General features: G+C 28.3%; 1 protein-coding gene and 1 long non-coding RNA gene across 4 annotated transcripts in view; one reads left to right on the top strand and one right to left on the bottom strand.

Moving 5' to 3' along the window:
• The window catches only part of LOC148230181 (uncharacterized), a 75,837-nt gene extending 68,817 nt beyond the window's left edge, over positions 1-7,020 (bottom strand). Inside the window, exons 1-2 of the long non-coding RNA XR_015811469.1 lie at positions 6,885-7,020; positions 3,539-3,840 (exon numbers count right to left, since the gene is read on the bottom strand). This is a non-coding gene — a long non-coding RNA (uncharacterized LOC148230181). The remainder of the gene's footprint in view (positions 1-3,538; positions 3,841-6,884) is intronic.
• Positions 7,021-13,540: 6,520 nt separating this feature from the next.
• On the top strand, positions 13,541-16,391 carry eIF2Bgamma (eukaryotic translation initiation factor 2B subunit gamma). Of its 3 annotated transcripts, XM_088197793.1 has the most exons (6): positions 13,546-13,635; positions 13,794-13,963; positions 14,034-14,830; positions 15,279-15,508; positions 15,579-15,778; positions 15,871-16,391. In XM_088197793.1, exons 2-5 carry the CDS (start codon positions 13,801-13,803, stop codon positions 15,736-15,738), a joined length of 1,350 nt encoding a protein of 449 aa, XP_088053919.1. In that variant the 5' UTR covers positions 13,546-13,635; positions 13,794-13,800; the 3' UTR covers positions 15,739-15,778; positions 15,871-16,391. The 3 variants fall into 3 exon arrangements, with proteins under 3 accessions (XP_088053920.1, XP_088053919.1, XP_088053918.1); XM_088197794.1 differs by lacking the exon at positions 15,871-16,391 and having other exon boundaries at positions 13,541-13,616; positions 15,579-15,835; XM_088197792.1 differs by lacking the exon at positions 15,871-16,391 and having other exon boundaries at positions 15,579-15,835.
• Positions 16,392-22,859: the final 6,468 nt, after the last annotated feature.

Raw genomic sequence — 22,859 nt, 5'->3', positions numbered from 1 at the left:
TTTTTAAATGGAAGAACACATTTCAATGCTTCTGGATCTTTAGCTAATTATACTTTAATTAACACGTAATCTATGGTTTTATTTTTATTTGACTTGAATTTAATTTTTTTATCATAAAAATTATTACTAAATCTTTATTAATTTATTTTTTATTATATTAAATTTAAAAGCAAAATATAGCATTAACACGTATTGTATAAAATGTAACGCTTTTATCAAACATACTGTTTCTAATTATTACAACATTATTAATTTGAGTGCATTTTAAGCAGTCTGTTTTTATAATATACAACAAAAGCAATCTAAAAATATTGAGCATAAAATTCGTACTTTGATTTATATATTATTTATTAAAAACATTATTTTCATTGACTCTGTTCATATATAAATAAGTACTAAGCCAATTATATATTCAAAGAATTGATATGAATCCAAATTTAATCTCAAAGTGATTAAACTATTTTAAGAAACATAAACTATACTTAACATCTTAAATAAATTCCAAATTCCAAATGCTAAACACCTAATTATAATAATATATACAACTGTTTGTTTATAATGATTCACGAAGCTTATCTTCAGTACAATAAACAAAGAAGATAAAAATTATTCATTAAACAAGATATTTTGAGCAATGTTTCGTAAAGTAAGCTATTAGCTACTAAACAATAGTCATATTCGCTATCTTAACTTTAAATTCACGTTTCTGTTAATACCTAAAATAGATTTCATCTTTTTAATTTTACTAATCTACCATAAAACTTCATTATAATCCTAAATAGTTTTGTTCATGTATGTATTATACATAATAAAAAATAAAAAAAATATATAAATGACCACAAAAAAAATAAACCATTTGCTTTGTAATATACTTATGAATTTAATCCACTATCGAAAATATATATTAGGCGAATAGTAATGCTATATAGTATTTATATAAAGCGATAGAAAAATTTTAAGCACTTTGCGATTATTGCCCAGTACACTTACATCTGGGTTATTTATAATATATATATATCATTCAACTGTGCATTTTGATGTGTAATGTTTTATTTAATAGCATACGAAAAAAACTTTAAAACGTGCTACTTGATTATTTATAGATTAGGACGTAAACGTAAACAATATTGACGAAGATGCAAAATATATTTATATATTGAAAAGAGAAAAAGTATTACTATGTTCACTTATAGATATCACACTAACGGTGATCCTAAAAATAATTACAATAGAAGGCTTTCTTTAGCCTGTAATATGTTTCTCCTAAAGGTGATTTAGAAGCTCAAGGTCGTGGCAAAATCTTTTTGGTGTGACATAAAAGGGTTTTCAATAGATAAATTTATCTCTAAAGGAATATACACAAATCGATACTATTCCTACATTAAAATCATGTTTTAACATCAAAATTACTCAAACGGCTTAACTGTTTAATACGTAGGTATATGATTGAATGATTAGCTTTCAACATAAATTTTAACTCCTTTATGCCTACCTGGCCTTCATAAAATTATATAATGATGTTCAATTTGACTGTACAAATTATATAAACAGGCGCAATAAAAGGGTCAAAACACTCGTCTAAAGGAGTTTCGCAAATTAATTATACTGCACAGAAATTAAATTTAATTAGCCACAACTGTGTGATTGCTTTCGTATTTTACTGTTAACCTTTTTGTTTAACAACGCATTGTAATATAACATATTCTAAAATTCAGTTTGTGGAAAACTTCGTAATTAAAACACAGCTCTATTGGATAGAACCGGGCGCGTAAATTAATTCCAGTATATTCAGACTTCAACCATTTCAATTGAAAATCCTTAACATTTAATATTGTTACATACACGTATACCGTATATTTTTTATGAATATAATATACTATTCTTGAACTTTAATATAATACCTCAATATAATCACGCTATTCCGCCATTTAATGAACTCAATCACAAAAGTTCAACTTATTTTTAACGATATATTAATTGAAAAATTCATACTATGACTAATGAGCGTCTGAATAAATTTTATATTTTAATTAAACTAATTTGCATTTCATATAAAAATTGTTTATTTTATTAGTTGAATTTATAGCGTGGTAAATGCTCATTTAGATTTAATTTGAGTTCCCTTCATAGATATTTTAATAATTAAAATTTAACGAAAGCTCATTGTAAGTTTAACTGTATTCAATTATGTTTATAGTGATAGTTAAAATATAAGCAAGTAAATTGAATTATTAATTTCAATAATATATTATATATTAAATATAGAGAAAATTACCAATATTTAATAAATCATTAAAAAAAATACCTACAATTTGAAATGCACATTTATGGATATTAAAAATATATTTAAAATAACAGTGCATGTAAAATAGGTAAATTATTATATTACGTTCTATACTCAAGGGATATTTTTTAAGGGTTGATTAAATTTTGTGGCGACTTATGCATATTAACACAGATCAAGACACACGGCACACGCGCGTCTGAAGTCCCGCAAGCAGTGCACGCGAATCTAACAGCCATCGAAAAATGCACATGCATTTTTACGATCTCCTCCAAAGTAAGGATATGACTCACTAGCACGATAGTGTATTTAACGCGGTACAAAACCGGACTAGACACACTTGACTATCCTACGCCTCAACGCTCGGACTACTACTGCGCTCCATAGACTTACGTCTCGCCACCTTTTTGCGCATTATTTGAGAATAACTTCATGAGATCTTCAGAAAATCCGAAATTAGATATTTTTTCACAAGAAAATTGTGACTACCATTAATAAACGCCTTTTTAAAATATGTTTATATAACGTCCAATTGAACAACAGAATTATCAAGAAAAAACAGGCTGTTTAAGAAGCATATGCTTGCAATAATAATAAATATATTTATTTATTATAATTCTAAATACTTTTCCAGATGCTGAAAGCAACGCTACTGGCCTATAATTATTACTTTTTATTTTTTATTATAGTAACTGTAGACTTAATGCGTTTTATGGAACAAAGAACGAGTGTCTTAAAGTCACAAATGCTATATTTTTATTGACACTTAACACGCCCATATTTTTTAATAAATCAACTGTTTTATTTATTAATAAAATTTGTTGATAGATAAAAAAGAATCAAGATATTTTTAATAAATTATTCGGTCGCGAATCGTAGCACATATTAATTTTCAATAATCCCTCATATATCAAAAAAAAGTTCAAGTGCAACGCACGGGTATTGCTAATAAACATAATAGTGTGATATATTGTTCAGAAATCACGGTCAATAGGCAGTGTTTCCAAAGCATTTTATTGATCTGCTTTTGCCGAATAAAATTCATCACACATGATTCAATATTTTAATTGTTGTATTGAACTATTGATTTAAGCAACAATTTTAAATAGCATTGCATAGTAATTATGCTTTATTTATTTGTATTTATCTTCTTATTTTGCTTTCATATTGTTATTCAAAATCTTTCAAATCAATTGTGTTCAACGTTACCTTTTTACACTCTTATAAATAAGAAAAAATCGTGATTAAACTCACCGTTTAGTTTAATTTCCAAGCGAGGGAGCAGCACATTTATTCGAGACGTTGATGGTGAACTTTTCACTGAAGCACAAAAGAAAACGGAAAATCCATTACGCGTTTTCCTTTGTTTGCTCACGTGTTGTTTGATGAGTTTTCACTTTTTATCCCGTAGCACTGGAAACGTACAAAATCATAAAACACACTTGTCGACTTTTATTTACCGGCGCGCTTGTCCTCGTCACCTCGCGATTTTATTTTCTTTTATTATTGTTGTCTAAGTAAATAAATAACTCGGTGATAACAAGTCGTAAAGTTGTCTGTGAATACGAAAATTTTCTGATTAACACTTTAGTTATAAAATATATGCAAAATTACAAGACGTTAACTATGAAACAATATAAAAAAACAATTGAATTTATATTTGTTACTATAGAAATGTAAAATAAATCTTTTCTTATCAATTGTTTTGTTTGTCATATTATAAAATCCCTGCTTTTTCAAATGCGCATTAAAAAACATTATTTATCTAAAAGCAATCGATGTTTTTTTTGAGCGCTTTTGAGGAGAAAAACAGGAGTAAAATTGTTCATGTTTTTCTCGCGAAACTTTTGATACACCTTAAGCTACACAAAAATTTATTTCAAACCTAAATAATGCTGTTATGCTTATATTAAAATAGTATGGACGAACCCAATGAAAATTTTGTCATTTTATATTATTAATATAATATATTTTTAGCTTAGAAAACACAGTAAAAATAAGCAATAATAATTATCCATATTGTAAAATACATGCAAATTAACAATTTTCATGATAAAACCTATTTGTTTCGTTCGCATATTTGTCTTATAAATTGAGCAACATAATTTATAGATATTAATTATCATTCTTATTGCATAAAGATGCAGAAAATATCTGGCTGGAAATGGAATTGCATTTCTAGAGATTAAATGGTTTAATTTTAAAGGGTAAATAAATGCATTACATTATGGTTAAAGCTGCTTTTTATTTTGTAAATTAATAAAGCTTTATTTAAATATTGTATTAAATAAATTTATGTTATTCATAAATTTACTAACAATATGATTTTAGGTATATGCTACGAATTTTTATTTATTTATCTCACGAAGAAATAATGATTTTAAAGACAAAAACCTAAAATAAATAAAATTATTTAACAGCCAAAGTTAATTTTTCATTTTAACTATTTTATCATTAGAACTACATTGTGTGTTAATTATAGCTTTTTAATATTCGATCGATATTAGTATTATATAATATTGTAATAATTTTTAATTTTACATTTGAACTACTTTATCATTAGAATCTCTTAGATTAAACCAAAGTCTAAATACGTTAATTCTACATACACACATACTTTGTTTTAAATCTGACAGCGAGACGTTGCGGAAAATAAACAACACGCAACGTTAAAGACAATATGAGATGTCATTATTTTTTTTATATATTAATAGTAAAAAAATTAGCTTTCCTTACAATTCTTGAGAGCTCTCTAGATAGAACTTAACATACATTAAAAAAAATATTTATTTTTCCATAAAAATGTATTTAAATTTTTTAATAAATGTGAAATTACTAAAGCACACATTTCTAGCTCACAGTAAATAATAAATAAACACAAAATATGAAACTAGTGTTTATTTATTTAATATGACGATTGATTCATATTTTAAATAAATATATAGGCATTGTCGGTTTGGAAAGAGAATGTGACAACTTAAAATTAAAGTAAACATCGGCTTAATTAAAATTAGAGTATTGACTGAGATAGAAAAAATGTCGCATAACGCGTTAAAAGCGCAATAAACCAAAGCCCCACTAGTGTGCGTTTTGTACGTGGCGATCAGAGATTAAAATATCTATAAATAAATAAAAATATATTTGCATGTGAATTCAGGACTTTTTTTAAATCTGATAATATTTAATGTTTTTAACATTTCAGAGATTAGAAAATCTAGGAAAACCTAGTATATGATTGTCACCAAAAAAACAGAACAATAAGACAAGTACGCAAAATTAATGTAAATAATCACTATTTTTTTGTCCTAGCAACATTTTTAAAGACAATAAATTAGCGATATGACGCTAAACAATTTTAGTGCAATTAGCATTTTATATCTAATACATAAATGATATTCTCAATGACCTAAAGTAGCTCATTATTCGACTTTCATTTTTTTTAATCTTTCGCTGCACCCTAATGCGTTACAATGGGGTAAATCTGTACTAACTGGATAACTCAATAAGATATAATGAATACTTTCAAGTAAATATTAACAACCAGACTGATAGTCTGGGAATCAGTAACATCTATATTATTAAATACAAATTATTATGTGTAATATAAATTATAATCAATAGATGTCACTGCAGCTGGGGCTGGTTTTGAATATTAGCGCAATTTTATAAATAAAAATTTGAGTGCCGCAGCTCGAACCCGCAACCTCAGAATTTCTAGTCTGAGACGTCACGAACTGCGCTATTCCGTCCTTAAAATCTATATATATATCTAATATTTACAGCCTGGCTTGATAATTATTAATCATAACGATATTTATCCGTGAGATTAGAGAAATCTATAAAAACTTATTTTGTGATAAAAAATTGGAATATAAATTATAGTAAAATAACTAATATGGGATTTGAACCCATATTTTCAGGTCATTAATGATCCATACCACTGATATCTAATTCATGTTTTCTTTATATTTAGATTCTTAAAACAAAAATAATATTAAGTAGATAATTAAAAATTACATATTATATTATAGGCCATGAAAAAAAATAAACAATTGTTCCACATTATTATTATGATGATGAGTTGATATTTATAATTTTTCTAAAATAATTATGTTTTATTATACCCATATTTCTAGATGTTTCTTCTGCAAAATAATTAAAACAATTTCAAGACTGTCACATTTTTAAATATAGGGGCAAAATGCGAGTTGCAGTACACAACCTCTATCTAAAATACTGCTTAGGGATGTTCTATTATTATGCAAATTTTAAAATGCTTTTCTTGAAAATCTAATAATGTTGTGTTGTGACAGTCTTTTTCTAAGCCAACGCTATATAGAATAAACATTATATTTAGATCACAATTAATATAAAGTTAACACGCGATATGAAAATAAAGCGATTCCATCCTACATGTGTTGAATTACTTCATGTTAAATACAGTTTTAAGCGCAATAATTTAATAGTATAATATAATATATTAATCTCACTAGGTAATATGTAACTATAGAAACCTAACAAATATTTTTGAATAACAAAAACATGACACATTAATTTTTAAACAAACTTTTTTTAAAACTCATAACATTTATATTATTACATAAAAATCACACGACACTGTTGGTTAATTTGTTTCACCACTATTTGTCACTATGTTTTTATTTTATGATTTGGATTTCCGACGCGTGTTTTTCACGTATTCAGATTTCTAGTCGACAGACGTCCGTCGCTTCAGGCGCTTGGGCCAACACTGAAAATTTTGCAGACAATCACGCGGTGTCTACGGCGTAAAACCTGTAGCGCACTACGCGTGGTTTTATATCTTCGTAGCAAAACACATCGCACTGCGTAGCTGCATCAAAAAAAAATATTTATGTTGCCAATAGTGTATTAGTGTAGTGCAAAAATTGACAACAAAAGCCTAAAATGTTAAACAGTGACAACATACAGTAGAAAAAGAGCAAGAAATTCAGTATATTTAGTTGAAACACAAATAATCAAAAACTGGCTCGGGGGAGACAAATACAAATAGAAGCAACAAACGCAAATAAAACAAAGACAACCAAGAACAAACCAACGTATGCACATAAAATTAAATATGACGCTACGCAAGCGATCGAAGTATTAGAAGAAAAATATATGATGAAAGAGCTAATGCAACAAATAAATATTATTTTCAACCTACTGACGGTAGTTTTTCTTAAAATTGTAAAATGGCCGTTTTACTACATATTGTCATCTGGAACGCCAACGGTTTACCACAACACAAACAAGAAATATTTTTTTTCTTGAAAAACACAAAATGGACGTCTTGCTGTGGTCTCTGAAAATATAAAAATACTTGAATACTGAGTTTATTCCACGAGACGCCCAAACGGAACTGCACACGGAGGCACAGCAGTAATAATTTAAAACAATATTTAACAATAAGAAATAGAAAAATTTCAAGAAGAATACCTTCAAGCGACTAACGTTAAAATTTAAGATCGTTACTCATCATTAACGCTTTCCGCCGCGTATTGTACCCCAAAGTATAATATTAAAAAAAACTGTAAATTATTTTTTACCAAACTGAAAAATAAATTTATTGCTGTAGGGAATTTTAATGCTAAAATCTTCTATGCGGATCAAGACTTTTACAAAGCGGTAGTGAAAATACTACCTCACTTGATTGATTTTTTCATTATCATAGGAATAGACATACAACAAATTCTAGAGCAAGAATTCGTTGATTTCTTCGCTTCCAATTCGCTTTTCTAGAAGCTGCATTTTCATTGGAAAGGATTTTCGCTAATTCAATACTATTTTTAAATATTTTATTAATAAATATGAAATTATTTGGTTATGTATTATTTAACAGTGAGAAATGTGTATATAGCCTTTTTTTGGTAATTCAAATAAGGTATTGGAGATGACCAATCTTCTTCTTGGCAAAATTGAATTAGCCGCTCTCCTCTTTCATTTCGATCACCTAATCCGTAGCGTCTTGTTATTTCCGGAGTTTTTTTATTTCCGACTTTTGCATTGAAATCACATATAATCATATTATTGTCTTTTTATAGTCTATTTCGATAAATCTTTGATTTCCCGATAGAATGTTTAATTTCCTCGTTCTTTTTTATTAGCTGTATAAGCATATAAAGGGTGATCCAACATCAGTTTCTCAACTTTAAAAAAAAACATTTATTATTGAACATAAGATGTATTTCATTAATTATGAAAAAATGGCAGAAAAATTTCGGCTATAATTTTGCAGTTGTTGGTTTTTATGTTCTCCAACATTTCAGATCTATTCTTTACTCTGTCAAGAACGCGTCAGGATAGTCATTGGAAAGGCACTGTAGAAGACTAAAAAAACAACGCGTCCTTCCGTCGTGACGTCCAACGATTAAACTTTCCAGCGTAGTACTAAGGTGCTAACTGAACTTAGCCTTAAAACCCACCAGCTATAGAGCTTCAAGAAATAAATATTAGCATTAGCCATACGTTTTAATGTTATTTATATATTAATTATTTGTTTAATTAAATCCATTATTTTTTAATTTTACTTCTGTATAATGTATCATTAACTAGTATAGTAGATCTACCATTAGCTATATTTTAGGAATAAAAATGAGAGTCTATGTATTTTTAAACGAGCAAGAATTATATTTATTATTTAATTTAGTAGGCATTGAGAATGAATTATATAAAACTCTTTATAAAAAATAAATAATACAGAACATAAGTTAAAGATAACTTATGACATCACGTATGCATCCTGACTTTTTAACTACATATAATATAAATAAAATATATTTTTGAGGACATATATATACATTTTTGACGTAGCCTTAATCAGATTTCCATTAAACTTTTCTGAAAAATTACTCTCACATATATATGATAAGATTTAAAATGGCAATTACTCAAAAAAAATTGACAACTCCGCTAATAAAATTTGTGAAAGAAACGTGAAAGCTTTATATTTGTTCGGAGAATTTTTGCTAATAATCAATAAGTTTTTCACCCTCTTAAGAATCATTATAGGGTTACAAAAGCAAGAGGTGATTTTATAAGTAACGTGGGAAAATATTAAATAGGGGAGTATGAAGGGATCCATTAAAAGTATATTAATAGCTGGAAAAATATAACAGCTAAAACTTACTTGGTTTTCTAGTCTACTTTGAAACACAAAGAAATATATACCACGCATAATGTAGGAACATTCAAAGTTTGAGTCGATCAATGTTAAACATAATTTTTAAGTCAGATATATATTATAATAATAATAATAATAGTTTTTCTTTAAACTGTATTCATTCGTGTATTATACAAATAGCGCGTATTAAATTTTTCTTTAATATTTGTATATATCATTTGCCAACTAGTTGCCAAATAAATAAAAATAAAATGAATATATTTAATAATTATTATATAAATATTTTGTGATAAACTAAATTAAATTATATAAACTAGCATATTTTTAATAAAATATACAAAACAATTTCAACTTCGCAACTTCATAGTTAAAAAAATGCATGAAAATTTTTCGCTGTGTCAAATTAATCTACGATTAAATGGGTGGAAATGCATATGATGTATATATTAGTTAAGGTCAATGCACTTCCCAGTTAATTACTGTGCGTTCGCGCGCGTGAATCGTTTGCAGGTTGCAAATCAACCGACTTCTTAATCAAACCGAGAATTAATAGCTACGGTAACTTATCCGATTCATAGTTTCCAAAAAGTCACCTTCCTTGTTTATTTGTCATGATAAAATACCTCAAAATAAAAACCTCTTATTGCAAACTAGAATCAGATTTATGACCTCCTTCCGCAGTCCTAATGAAAAACACGTTCCATTGTGTGCATTGTTGCCTACGACCACAGCAATTCAGAATGTGTTTTATTATCAAGCCGCATTATAAAGCCACCTCTAAGTTAAAGTTACTAAAGTTATTTAAGCATCGATAAAGTTAAATCAAACGATAAATCCATATTATCAGAGAATTTGATTTAATCTAGAATTTTAAAATAGTTTATTTAGTTGATTTTTCTTTTTTAACATCACGAGAGGTATCTGCGCACCATCTATTCATAGAACCCGATATTTTGCTACGCCCCACTGCTTCGGAAATTCATTTTTGCTATTCACAATTCTCGAATGCGGATATAATCTAATGAAAAATATTTCGCTACGTACATTTCAATGCGACACTAAATTCAAGTGGGTCAACGATGCAATGGCGAAGAAGCCAGCTATGGTTAATTCTTTAGTTGCGAACATTTCTGCCAGTATAATGGATTTTTTGCAAGTTTTTCGGGTCACGTTGTTAATTGTGTTTTGGGTTTACGTGTGGGGGAGTTTGTGAGAGAACGCCAAGCGAAAGATAATTTTCACAGCGAGGACAATACGAAACTTTGGCGTTGTTGTTCCTGGCATTGTAACGTATCTCTTGGGTATAAATGGATAATTATTATACTTATACGTGCAATAAAATACCTTGAATCAGTGGTTTGCAACTTTTTACTAAGATATAAAAACAATTCACTATCAAAATCATATCCAATACTTTTCTTTAATTTCGTATCAAAGAAGTTCGTTTGATTTAAGATAAAATATTTTTTAATAATCAATATTGTGCAGCAATAATAACGTAAAACTGGACCAAGGGATGCGAAGTGAGAAGCGGCGGCTACTGCGATCGATTTTGCAGGTTTTCAAAGTGCTGTCAAAATTAGAAAATCAAATCCTTTTGCTAAATTTATTTAATTCAAATGTTGCGTCAATTTTGGGATACCCTTTATATATGACTGAATCGTGCTCGTGTAACACGACAAAGATCCCAACATGTCGGTATATTTTTTTTAAAACAATCTGCCCTATATCGACCGGTAAGATAAAAATATCAACTGAACTGCCGATGTTTATGACTTAATAGCGTAGTATTTAAAATTTAGCTAAAAGCTTTTTTTGTCTTAATGTGTAAGGTGTATAAGGTGTATTAATGTAAGGTATGTGAACTCTCTTTGTTAAAAGATCTGTTAAAACTATTTTAAAACTAATAAATAAACTGTATATACGCTGATGGATTGCAGTTAAATGCAAATATTTAACATATTTAACATAAAAATATTTTATTGGTAAAATCATTAATATACTATTTATGCCATTTTTTAATAATAAACATAAAAAGCTTAGTGAATACCTCTTATTTAAAATGTATCCTTATAGAATATATATATATATATATATATATATATATATATATATATATATATATATATATATATATATATATATATATATATATATATATATATATATATATATATATATATATATATATATATATATATATATATATATATATATCCTTATAAAGGGTAATAATACTGATATTTTATATAATAAACAAGAGAGAGAAGTATATTATTTACGTACCTGAACAAAGTTCAGAGATCTCCAAACTTCTTAAAAACTTTGAAATGGCAGACCAAACGAAAAGAAACACCTTATTGATATTCTATTCGAGTGCATGAATAAAAAGACTTGTTTTTCACATTTTCTATTTGTAGTAATACCTATCTAATTTATATAAAATTATTAATATTTCGTGAATGTTTTATCTTTATTTATATTATATTTCTTCTTATTTTTTATTACCTTATTTGCTATTGCTCATTGATAATCATTTATAACTGTCATAAATAATATTATAGTGCTCTTTAAAATCCACTACTGAAGATTTTCCACTTAGATTATTTTGTTTCTTTAATCTTTCGATGGATATTTCAGGTTGACGCTTTTCTATAGAAGACAAAGGACACCTGCATTAAAACACATTGAAAAATTGTAAATATCTCAAAACAGTACGAAAAAATTAATATAATTAATAAGAACACTTTTCTCCCAAGCAAAACTGGTTGCAAAATCGGTATGATGACGACTCAAGAACTCTTGGCGACTCTAGATGATGGCTTGGTTGTGCCAAATCTGACGATTGAAGTGAAAATGTTTTTTTCTCTTAAGTCTGTGTCTAATTCCTACCCGCCTCCATCTAATTATTAAATATAAAATCCGTAAAAAAATAAAATTAATTTTAACCTGTTCATTAAAAATCTTTAATAATAAAATTCGAAATATTTTATTATCTAAAAAAAAATAAACAAATATTATAATGTAGGCGTTTTTTTTTTTCCAAAAAAAATTAATAATTTACAAATAAAAGTTAATTATGTAGATGGCGTAAACCAAGGAACTGGCGTAAGAAATAATAAACATTACATAAACATCCGTGCCGTTACAACCGATATACAAATATTTTTACTTGGAAAACAACAGCAATAACTGCACGTGTTTTCGTGTAAGATGACCTTGTTTTTGCAAAACCCAAGAAATATAAATGGATTGGGGATATGTTACACGTTTTTTTGTCGAGGAAGTCGCTTGACACGTTTTATTTTAAGAATACAATTTTTTTTAAATTGTAAAAGCAAGAAATGCGTGACCTTCACAATCCTATCAACAAAGTCTTGAATAAACATATTCATCGGTGGTTAGAGGTGGGAGTAAAAACAAAGAAACAAATTTCGATATAAATAACATTTTTAGAAAAATTTGCTTTGCGCAAATTGTGATCTTTATTTTTATGTCTTATAGATAATTACTTGAGGTAAAAATGTAGGTCTTAATAAAGTGCATCCTTAAAAAAAAAATTTTTTTTTTAAAAAAGTAGGGAGACTTAAAATTACATATTATATTTCGCCACATAATACTGCTAAATCTTTTTGGCAATAATAGATCTGAAATATTTTAAATAAAACGGTAGTATATAAGTAAATCTGCACATGTATAATATTTCCAATATTAGTATGTAAGTCTATATATTACTACATATGTATGATTTTACTAGCATTTGTAAAAATATATATCTACTGGTGAAAATGATTTCACTGAAATGTTTTTTTTTAGATTTTTTTTTGCTGGACAGCTCAAGTTTTCTTGTCTTAGAATCGGGACATCATTTCAGCTTTTTTATATTTTTATTTCATTAGGATTTATAGTATGTAATTCAATGACATGCATTTTTCTGGCTAAATTCAAGGGGGGGCAAATATCTAATGACGTCACTGATATATCACTGCATTAATTAAAACATTTTATTTTGTAAGAAAACATCGTTAAATATATTTATTGATATAAATTATTATATTATTTTAATTGTTATATTCCGCTGTTACGAACGTAGCGTTGTAACCAAAGTTTGTAACAATTATTTCGTGGCACATCCTTAGCTCACGTCAGTAGCATCTGTCACATCAACCGCTTTCGTTGATTGATTTGGCTGTAAAACGATTTCAATAACGTTTGTATTAATTATTGCATATTTATATATTGCTAATACATATTTTGAATTAAAACATATTGCTTTTATTTAGTTTTACACATTTCAAATGAATACATCATCATAACCTAAAATATCATACGTGCTAATTTTTTAACGTTAAATTTTGATAATTTCAGATTAAAAATGCGACCAGGAGGCTTAGAATTACAAGCTGTACTATTATGTGCCGGCCGTGGTTCACGTCTTCCTACTTTATTAGGCGTACCACCAAAATGCCTTTTACCAGTCGGACCCTATCCCTTAATTTGGTATCCTCTCAATCTATTAGAACGACAAGAATTTCTAGGTCTGAAAAATGTTACTTTAATATTAATATATATTTTAAACATATTATAATATTAAATTTATTATTTTAGAGGTAATAGTTGTAGTATTGGACATTCAAAAGGCTGAAATATCAACGGCCATCGAAAAACTCAATTTTAAGATGAAGATTGAATATGCTTCAATTTCATCAGATGAAGATATGGGAACGGCTGATTCTCTAAAATCGATTCATGACCGTATTGTGGCCGATGTATTGATATTATCGTGTGATTTGATCACTGATACAAATTTAGATGGTATGCTTGAGTTGTATAGAAAGCATAATGCTTCAGCTGTTTCGTTACTGTTCGATAACAGACCTTTAGAATACATCCAAGTTCCTGGACCGAAGAGTAAAGATAAACTCGAAAGAGATTTAATCGGAATCGATAAAGAAACGCAGAGATTGATCTTTTTGGCAAGTGCTAGCGATTTCGAAGAGATTGTGACACTTCCTAGTGTATTATTGAAAAAACACTCTGCCATGTCTATGTATAGCAAGTTATTGGATTCTCATGCGTACATATTGAAAAAATGGGTCGTTGATTTCATTTTTAAGCAAACTGATCATCATTTTACGACCATCAAAGGCGAACTTTTGCCGTATATCATTAAAAAACAACTATCTAAACCTAAGTCTGATACGAAAGATATATACGAATACGCTACTCAAGATGAACTGAACGAAAAAATAAGAAGAACTTCTTCCTATAACGATCATGCAAGTGGTATGAAAGGATGTTATCACGATGATATCATAAGATGTTACGCTTACATGCCGCCACAGGATAGCTGTTATGGAATAAGAGTCAATACTTTATCGGCGTATTGTGTTATAAACTCTAAAGTAAGTCTGATTTATTTGCTTACACATTTTACCTTTATTTAAAATATAAAGTGGTTGAATAATTATATAGCGAGTGATGATCGACTGGTGATGAGACATAGTATCACACATTTTATAATAATCATTCGATAAAGCTTAAACTATTAGGTGCATTAGGGTCTAATTCCACCTCCAAATCGTCCCCTTTAGTGAAAACTGGTTAAAGGTGTTGGTCCGATAATTACAAATGATAATTCAAACAATGCTTATTCGATGCTAAGCCATTAGTGTTTTTTTTCTTGACGAACTTAGAAGCTTATGAAGAAGATGAAATAGTTTTTTTTTCTGATAGTTCTGTCAATTTCAAATTAAAACCATCGTCTCTAATGACTTTTAAAACCATTGTGGAAACTAATTTTTTATATAGGCTTTTATCTCTGAGGTTTGTTAATATATATTTATATTTTAGATTATTAAAATGTGGGATGAAATATGTCATCGAGTTCCTCTCGTTAAATTCCATTCGACGAGTGATGTTAAATCGAAGCAAGTCGACGAATTCACTATTGTAGGAGAGAAGAGTTTAGTAAGCGAAAAGACATCTATAAAAGGCACAACTATAGGTTCAAATTGTACAATAGAAAACAAAGTATGTTTGACGAATTGTATTTTAATGAATAATGTCACCATAAAGGAAGGGTAATTATTTTTTAATTAAATTTATGCACATCTGTATCTTTTGTATAAATAAATCTATTTTTTATTTTAGATGTAATCTACAAGATTGTATCCTGTATTCAGGCGTTACGATAGAACCGGAGTGCAATCTGAAATTTTGCCTTATCGGTCCAAAATACACTATGCCTGCAAACAGAAATGAAGTGCAGAACATATTTTCTGAAAATCATGATATGATTCACCTGAATTAATATATTATTGTGATTACTTAATCAAGAAACAATTGTTCAAGTAATGATCATATGGTTTTTAAATTATTTATTTTATAATAAAATGATACTTTTATTGTAATATTTATTTTTATTTTATTTCATCACCAACAGATGGCATATTATAGTGACAGAATTTTACACTCAAAGATGCTGTATTAATAAAAATAATAGATCGAGCTGCAGTCTATATATTAACTAAAATTATAATAAATAAAAATAGATGTCTCCGATTGCCTAACTAAACATTTAATTTAAATAATTTGGGCTATTACTTATTATGTTATAGTGATAAAAATTAACTGCATAATAATGGAAAGTGTTTTTATTACTTGTTGATAAATTATTGGAAAGTACATCAAATTAGTATAAATAAATCAAAAGTTTTCTATATTAATCATTCATAAATAATTTATTCATCATATAAACGGGATATTTAAAGTCAGCCCAATTGTTTATGATTCGCGAGAATCCTTTTGTTGTATTTTATAATATCAGACAATATGTTATTGTACGTGGATTAACCATTGATTTAAAAATGCACCCCAAGTTTGAATTATTTATTTTATAGTTAGATGGTTAGATTGTATACATACACATTTTTTTCTATTTAAATAAAATTTAATTAAGCAGTTTACGCCGCAAAAATTTTTATACATAAATATAATTTAGCACTTAATAAATATTAAAACAATTTTTATACAAGTAAGAGAATTTTATATTTTTACAGTTATATAATATAATTTCACTGTTCAGTATTAGTAAAACTATATTTATTTACAAACAGATGATCCAGTACAAAGGGCCGGCTCTAGCGAGTGCAGGGGCCTGTGCAAGAATAAAGCGCAAAGCCACCCCCCAACCCAAAAAAAAATTAAGTAAGAAATATAATTTTTTTTCAATAATATCTTACATAATAATTGTTAGGAATATATCACATATATTTTAATAATATCAATAATCATGAAATACAATCTTATAGCTAAATACATGAAAGTCCAAATCATTCAGTCTAAAAAAATAAGCTAAATACAGGTGGCCCTCGATATTGTCACATAATTGGTTCCTGAAAATGTGTGTGAATGTTGAATGTTCAAAAGTAGAGGGAAGTAAAAAAAAATTAAAATTGTATGTATTTTAAAATATTTATTTATCAACTAAATATAAGATGTTTAAGTGGGGTTTGCGGGTGTTTCCTTTGAAAAGTTATCAAGAGTTAACTGTTTTCCACTATTTTTTTTCTTTTCTTCATATAGTATTTTATAACATGCTATGTCTTTATTGATCGCCCTACTCACTTGAGATATGGATTCTCCGTAGGGATCACAATCTTCCATAATATTTAAAAACTTATCAAGATGCGTGAAGGCTTCATTCATATTTTTCATTGCTAAAGAGTTTTCCAAAATAAACCTGTCTCATCTACATTAAATATTTGGCTAGAGGAATATTCTTCATCTTCAATAATTTTGGATAATTATGAAATAAATTCTTTTGCAGCATCTTTATCCGCATCAGCCGATTCTCCAGTAAATTTAATATTATGAAAAGAATACCTCATTTTAAAATTGTAAAACCAACCGTTACTTGCTTGAAAAACCATGTTAAAATATTTTTTTTAATCTATCCTTTCAATCTTTGTGCAAACTAAAAGCTTTTGCTCAAATAATTGAAATACTCAGAGGGACATCTTTTTGATGTTGGTCATTGATCCAGGATGACAAGGATTTTTCCATTTCATTCATGTTTTTTTGGAAACATATCTTTAAAGATTGTGGAAATATATCTTTAATTTCCACAATTTTGAACGTATTCCTTAATTATATTTTTATTTTGCAAAATTGAACATATCGTAGACCTGTTTGTATCATATGAACGTCCGATTGAAGCAAAAGATTCACCGCTATCAGAACGTCTAATAATTTCCATCTTTGTCTCGAATCGTGTGAAGCTTATGAGTCCTTGATTCCTTTTTGTTGGTATCAACGCTATAGTTTTATCATTTCTCACCCATTTTATAATTTTTTTTTTTTTTTTTAAATGTTTTTTTTTTTTTTTAATGTGCAAAATAGCAAATTGTGCGAAAGTCGAGGGCCTCCTGTAGTGTTAAATATTATTATTTTATTTATTTATGGAAGAAATGTTAAGGTAGAAACACATACACAAAAAATCTGGTGTGTGAAATCATATATTTCATTTGGTAGCAAAAAATATTGAGCATATTTTCAGAATGTTATTTATGGAATTAATTACAAGAATTTATTAAAAATATATATATGATTTTTTTCTGTTAATCTTTCATTATATACCAAGCTTATAAATTTTAAAATATATTTAAAAAAAATACAATCCAAGGTCTTACTTGAACTCTTCATTTATACAACTATGTCAAGATTACTAAAAAATATAAAATTATTAAAAAAAGTAATAAATGATGCATTTTTATACTTTTTACCTCCTTTCGTCATTCGCAAAGTTCCGTTTTAATTGCCATCTCCGTGACTTTCTCAATTTCTCCGAAAGAAGTCAGCATCTGCCAAAGACTGAAACAAAGTCGGTCGATGCTCAACAATTCCAAGCACCGTTCTTCAGCCCTATATGGTGTCGCATGAACAGTGACTGGTTTCAGAAACGTTGGCCCATTTTGTGGCTAAAAATCGCGACTGCTCCCACGTGACATCAACAATTACCAATCGGTACAGCATTCTACAGCTCGTCAATCGGCAACAAAGTCACATAATCGTCAAGACAGGAAAACCTAGAAAGGAGTGTATGTACTTAATTGACATATTTTATTCGATCAACGGGACACGGTCGTGTTAGCTTTTTTCGAGTTACTCAAGTCAGTATGTGAGCTATGGCAATTGTTTCTCTTAAAATCGTAATTTGTTCTCCTGTCCTTAACCGCCAGAAAAAGAGTGATTCTTGAAGACGTTCCAGAACCCAAAACTGGATTTTGACTGTCGACAGCACCCTTTAATAGTTCAAAGAAATGCTTAGCGACATACAACTTTCTGCAATAATTCTGCCAATCAACACTTCTAAAAAAAAGGTGCTGGGATAACGGATAATAACCAAAAATATTTCTATAAAGGTATCTATCTTTTTTTAATTAAAAATATTTAATTACATAAGCATGAATATCTATATGTTTAACATCTTCATTACATAGGGATGATTTTAAAGTACGACATTTACTTCTGTCGCCAATTGCTGACTGCAAGGTTAATGTATCATGTATGTTTCAACGTGTTTCTGTAAGTGCAAGCACTTTTAGATTGATTGTTAACTGAATATATAAATTGGATAGTGTACAACAAATTTACATTAAAAATAAATTAGGCCAACATGTTCAAGTACATTGAAGTGCATCCAAGGTCTGTCTATGTAATCCATTTAAATATGATAAATAATATATATCCACTTTTTTTTTGTTTCTATATGCAGAAGACTTAAAATTGATTGTGTTTGATGATGACACTCATCACTCTTGATGACATCTTTTTTTTGAAAATAACGCAAATGTTGCAGAACGCTCCATTTTATTTTAATTTATTTAATCACTAATTCAGATCTCCCAGACGCTACAGAAATTAAAAAATACTAGGGTACTATTTTTATACAGAATTTCTACATACTGTTAATCATAAATATTTTGTTGCAGTTTAAACCGTTTGCGTAATGCAATCCAAAGTAAACGATCAGACTTATGGGCAAACAACTCTTGGATTTTGCACGACTGGCTCACACTTTACTACTTCATAAAAAATTAAGCAATATGAATAATAGTTTGAGCATATATTAGTAGCCTATATTTCATTGCGTGTTTCCTTTATTTACACATTCAGATTGCTTTGAATTAAATTACTCATTTGCAAGATCTTACTGAGTTCTCTTTTTCACAATAAGTTTTTGACCGATTTCCCCTAAATCAACTTCTTCATTCGATTTGTATTTGCAAATATAACTTACATTTAGTTTGTCTGTGCTCTCGATTCTGATTTACATAATTTTCATGCACTTACCGGTTAAGCTCTTGGTGGGAAACGAAAGAGTTGTTTCGGTTAAAATTGGAACAAAAGATGCGGAAGCGACCATCGGAATCCAGGTTACAGTAATTGAAGTAAAACCCTAGAAAACTGCACATGTTGGTTAAATTGTTCTTATATAAAACATTTATAAGGGCAACAGACGTCGGGCTGGAACTCTAGAACGGTTACGTCCACACCTCGAATTCCAAGGAAAGATACATAATATTGATAGCAAAAAATGTTGAAAGCGACTGGCGTGAGAGAATAACGTATAAATAATACTTTGCATCAGATTAAATTGATAGTTCCAGAGAGTTTAACACGGTAAACCAAATTTAAATAAAAAAGTTATTATGTATGTAAGTAGTGTAACACTGGAATGTTTGTATACAAATAATGCGTTTCGAAATTAATTATTTTAACCTTGCGTGTAATAAACATTTTACAGTGTGACCCAAATCTAAGGAATAAATAAGTGTCACAAATAGAGAATGATAGCATTTCGCGAAAAATGCGCAATTTAGAATTTATTTTATAGCCTGTAATTATTATTTTAACTGTTACTGGCGAATAGCAATTAATGAAATATCAATATCTATGATCAATATTTTTTTATATTCTAGTAACGTTGTTTCAACTGACTATACATGGAGCAATATTTTTATTTGTTCCAAAAAATATTTATTAATAATATTGTCATTTCTTTTAATCCACATAAAATTTGTAAAATGCACTTTTTAGGGTAGTTTTTAACTCAATTTAAGATCGGAATAACGTAGTCCGTACGGTTTTGACTTGAAATCGAAAGCCCGCGGGTTCCATCTACGGCAGCATACTCGAATTTTAATTTATAAAAATGCGCTATGAATAAAAAACTGGGTCTAGCTTATTTATTGAATATAAATTATTATATAAATAATATTTTTTAATTAATTATATATATATCACAGATTATACAACTTACTAATAAATTTTCTTAGTAAGAACAACATTTACATAACCTAAAAACATCATTAAATAATTCAATCAACAAAATATACCCTAGGGCTATAGATAGATAAGGATAACTACACAAAAACATTTCTATTCCGCGAAGCCACCAAATTATACATACGTCCACATTTTATACTACCAATGATGAAATTGCTTTCTAAATTAGATCATTAGTCACAGAAATGCCATAGTTGCGAAACGATCAGTAAAAACACAATTTGATATACCCATGCCTTATAAATTACATAAATTACCCGAGTAACCCTATTACGCTACGATGGCTACACTCCGCCACCTGAAAACGTGAAAAACTAGTATTTTAACAATTTTTATTTTTGTGTGCATGGACAGTAGAGTAATAGTTGATGATAATTTCGCAACTACAACTAAAAACAAACGGTTAACGTGAAACGTTTCACGGTTCGCTTGACCACTTACAGATTGCTCACATTTCGCCATAACTTGATGCCCACTTCCTAATCGTGAATCATCCGAATGCTATCCATTTATGCATACATATTTTTTGCGAATCTGTTTTTTATGATCCTGTCGCAATTTTTATCATTATATATCATTACGTATGTGCGATGGGATGCTGCAAAAGTATGTCGCTTATGATCATCGTCTTTATTGCAAAATTAACAATAACACATCAGATTTTTGTCAGATAAAGATCTGTTATGTTTTGTAACATCCGAAAAAAAGAGAAATTTAAAGTATGTATTTAAAATAATGCAATCGTTTGGAAAATGAGCGATTTAATTTGGCAATACATATCGTCTCGGAATATGAGCGATTTAATTATTATACGTTTATTATGTCATTATGTAAAAGAACGCTTCATTAAATAATAATTTTGATTGACATGTGTATTTAATTTTAATTGTGCTTATATAATAAATGTATTGTAATAGTATAAAAAAGCTAATTACGTCAAAATATTAATAAATTTAGATCACAAAGAAAGCACGAATAATTTATAGCGATTTTTGCAAAAAAATATCATTATTAAAATATTATTAAAAAATATTTCTGAAGTATTATTAATTAATATATTTTGTATAATTAATGATATTACAAATCTGACCATCGTGACTCGATAGGTTTTCCCAATGCGTCATTATTGTCATTTTACAAATAGTATTTATACGATTTAACAGTAAGAGTGCACAACTAAAATAGATAAGCACTACCCCAAGCGTTTTCAAGCACTGATATCTTATCTGCAACGGGCAAGAATAAGGGACGTGATCGTGACTCTAGGGCACTCTAAAGCTCGCAGCCATAAGTCAACTAGCATTGACGTATTGTCGACACCGCCCCTTATCAACTTAAAAAATGCTTCATTGAGTAGACGCTATGCCGAGAATGCAATTAATTGCATTCTCAAATACCTCAGATTTTTTTTAATTTTCCTTAACAACAATAAGTACTTAACTTAGAGCCATATTTGAGGAAGCTATGTACTAACGTGTTGTACAGAACGGAAATTTCCAATAAATTATGGAAGTGACGCGCTCCGCAACTACAATGAAATAAGTGATTATTATATAATTAGCTAAGAATTTGGACATATACAGCTAATATAAATACCTCACTGCGTTGTTGATTTTTTGCACTGTGCATTAAGAGTTAAGTAGGTCTTAAAAATATGTCGAATTAATATACAATCTGATTATATTTACATTAATATAGTTTTTATTTCGTCCGTAATTTTTTTACGCAGTTAAGTTTATGTATATATCGTTCGTTCTGTGGCTCTTAAAATTTTCAGATTGTTTCAAAGCTCTCAAGTGACAACTGGGCTAAACCAAAATCTGATGATTGAAGTGGAAAGGTTGCTTATACTTCGTGAAATAATAAGGAATCACTGTTCTTTCCAGGGATGTGAAGTCAAATTTCGTCCCTGAATTTTTTAGCGTATAAAATTAATAATAATAAAAATAATGACAACGATTTGCAAATAATAAATAAAACGTAGAAAAATATTTTTTTTAACTAAAAAGTACAACGTTTAATAAACTTTTTGGCTTCTATGATTTTTTAAATATTTGTAATTATTTTTAATAAAATATATAG

Source organism: Plectrocnemia conspersa, unplaced genomic scaffold (genome assembly GCF_051122295.1).
Source record: "Plectrocnemia conspersa isolate PC_06_02 unplaced genomic scaffold, ASM5112229v1 ptg000011l, whole genome shotgun sequence".
Lineage (NCBI taxonomy): Eukaryota > Metazoa > Arthropoda > Insecta > Trichoptera > Polycentropodidae > Plectrocnemia > Plectrocnemia conspersa.
Note: the sequence above shows the minus strand (reverse complement) of the source record. Positions and strands in the feature narration are given on the sequence as shown.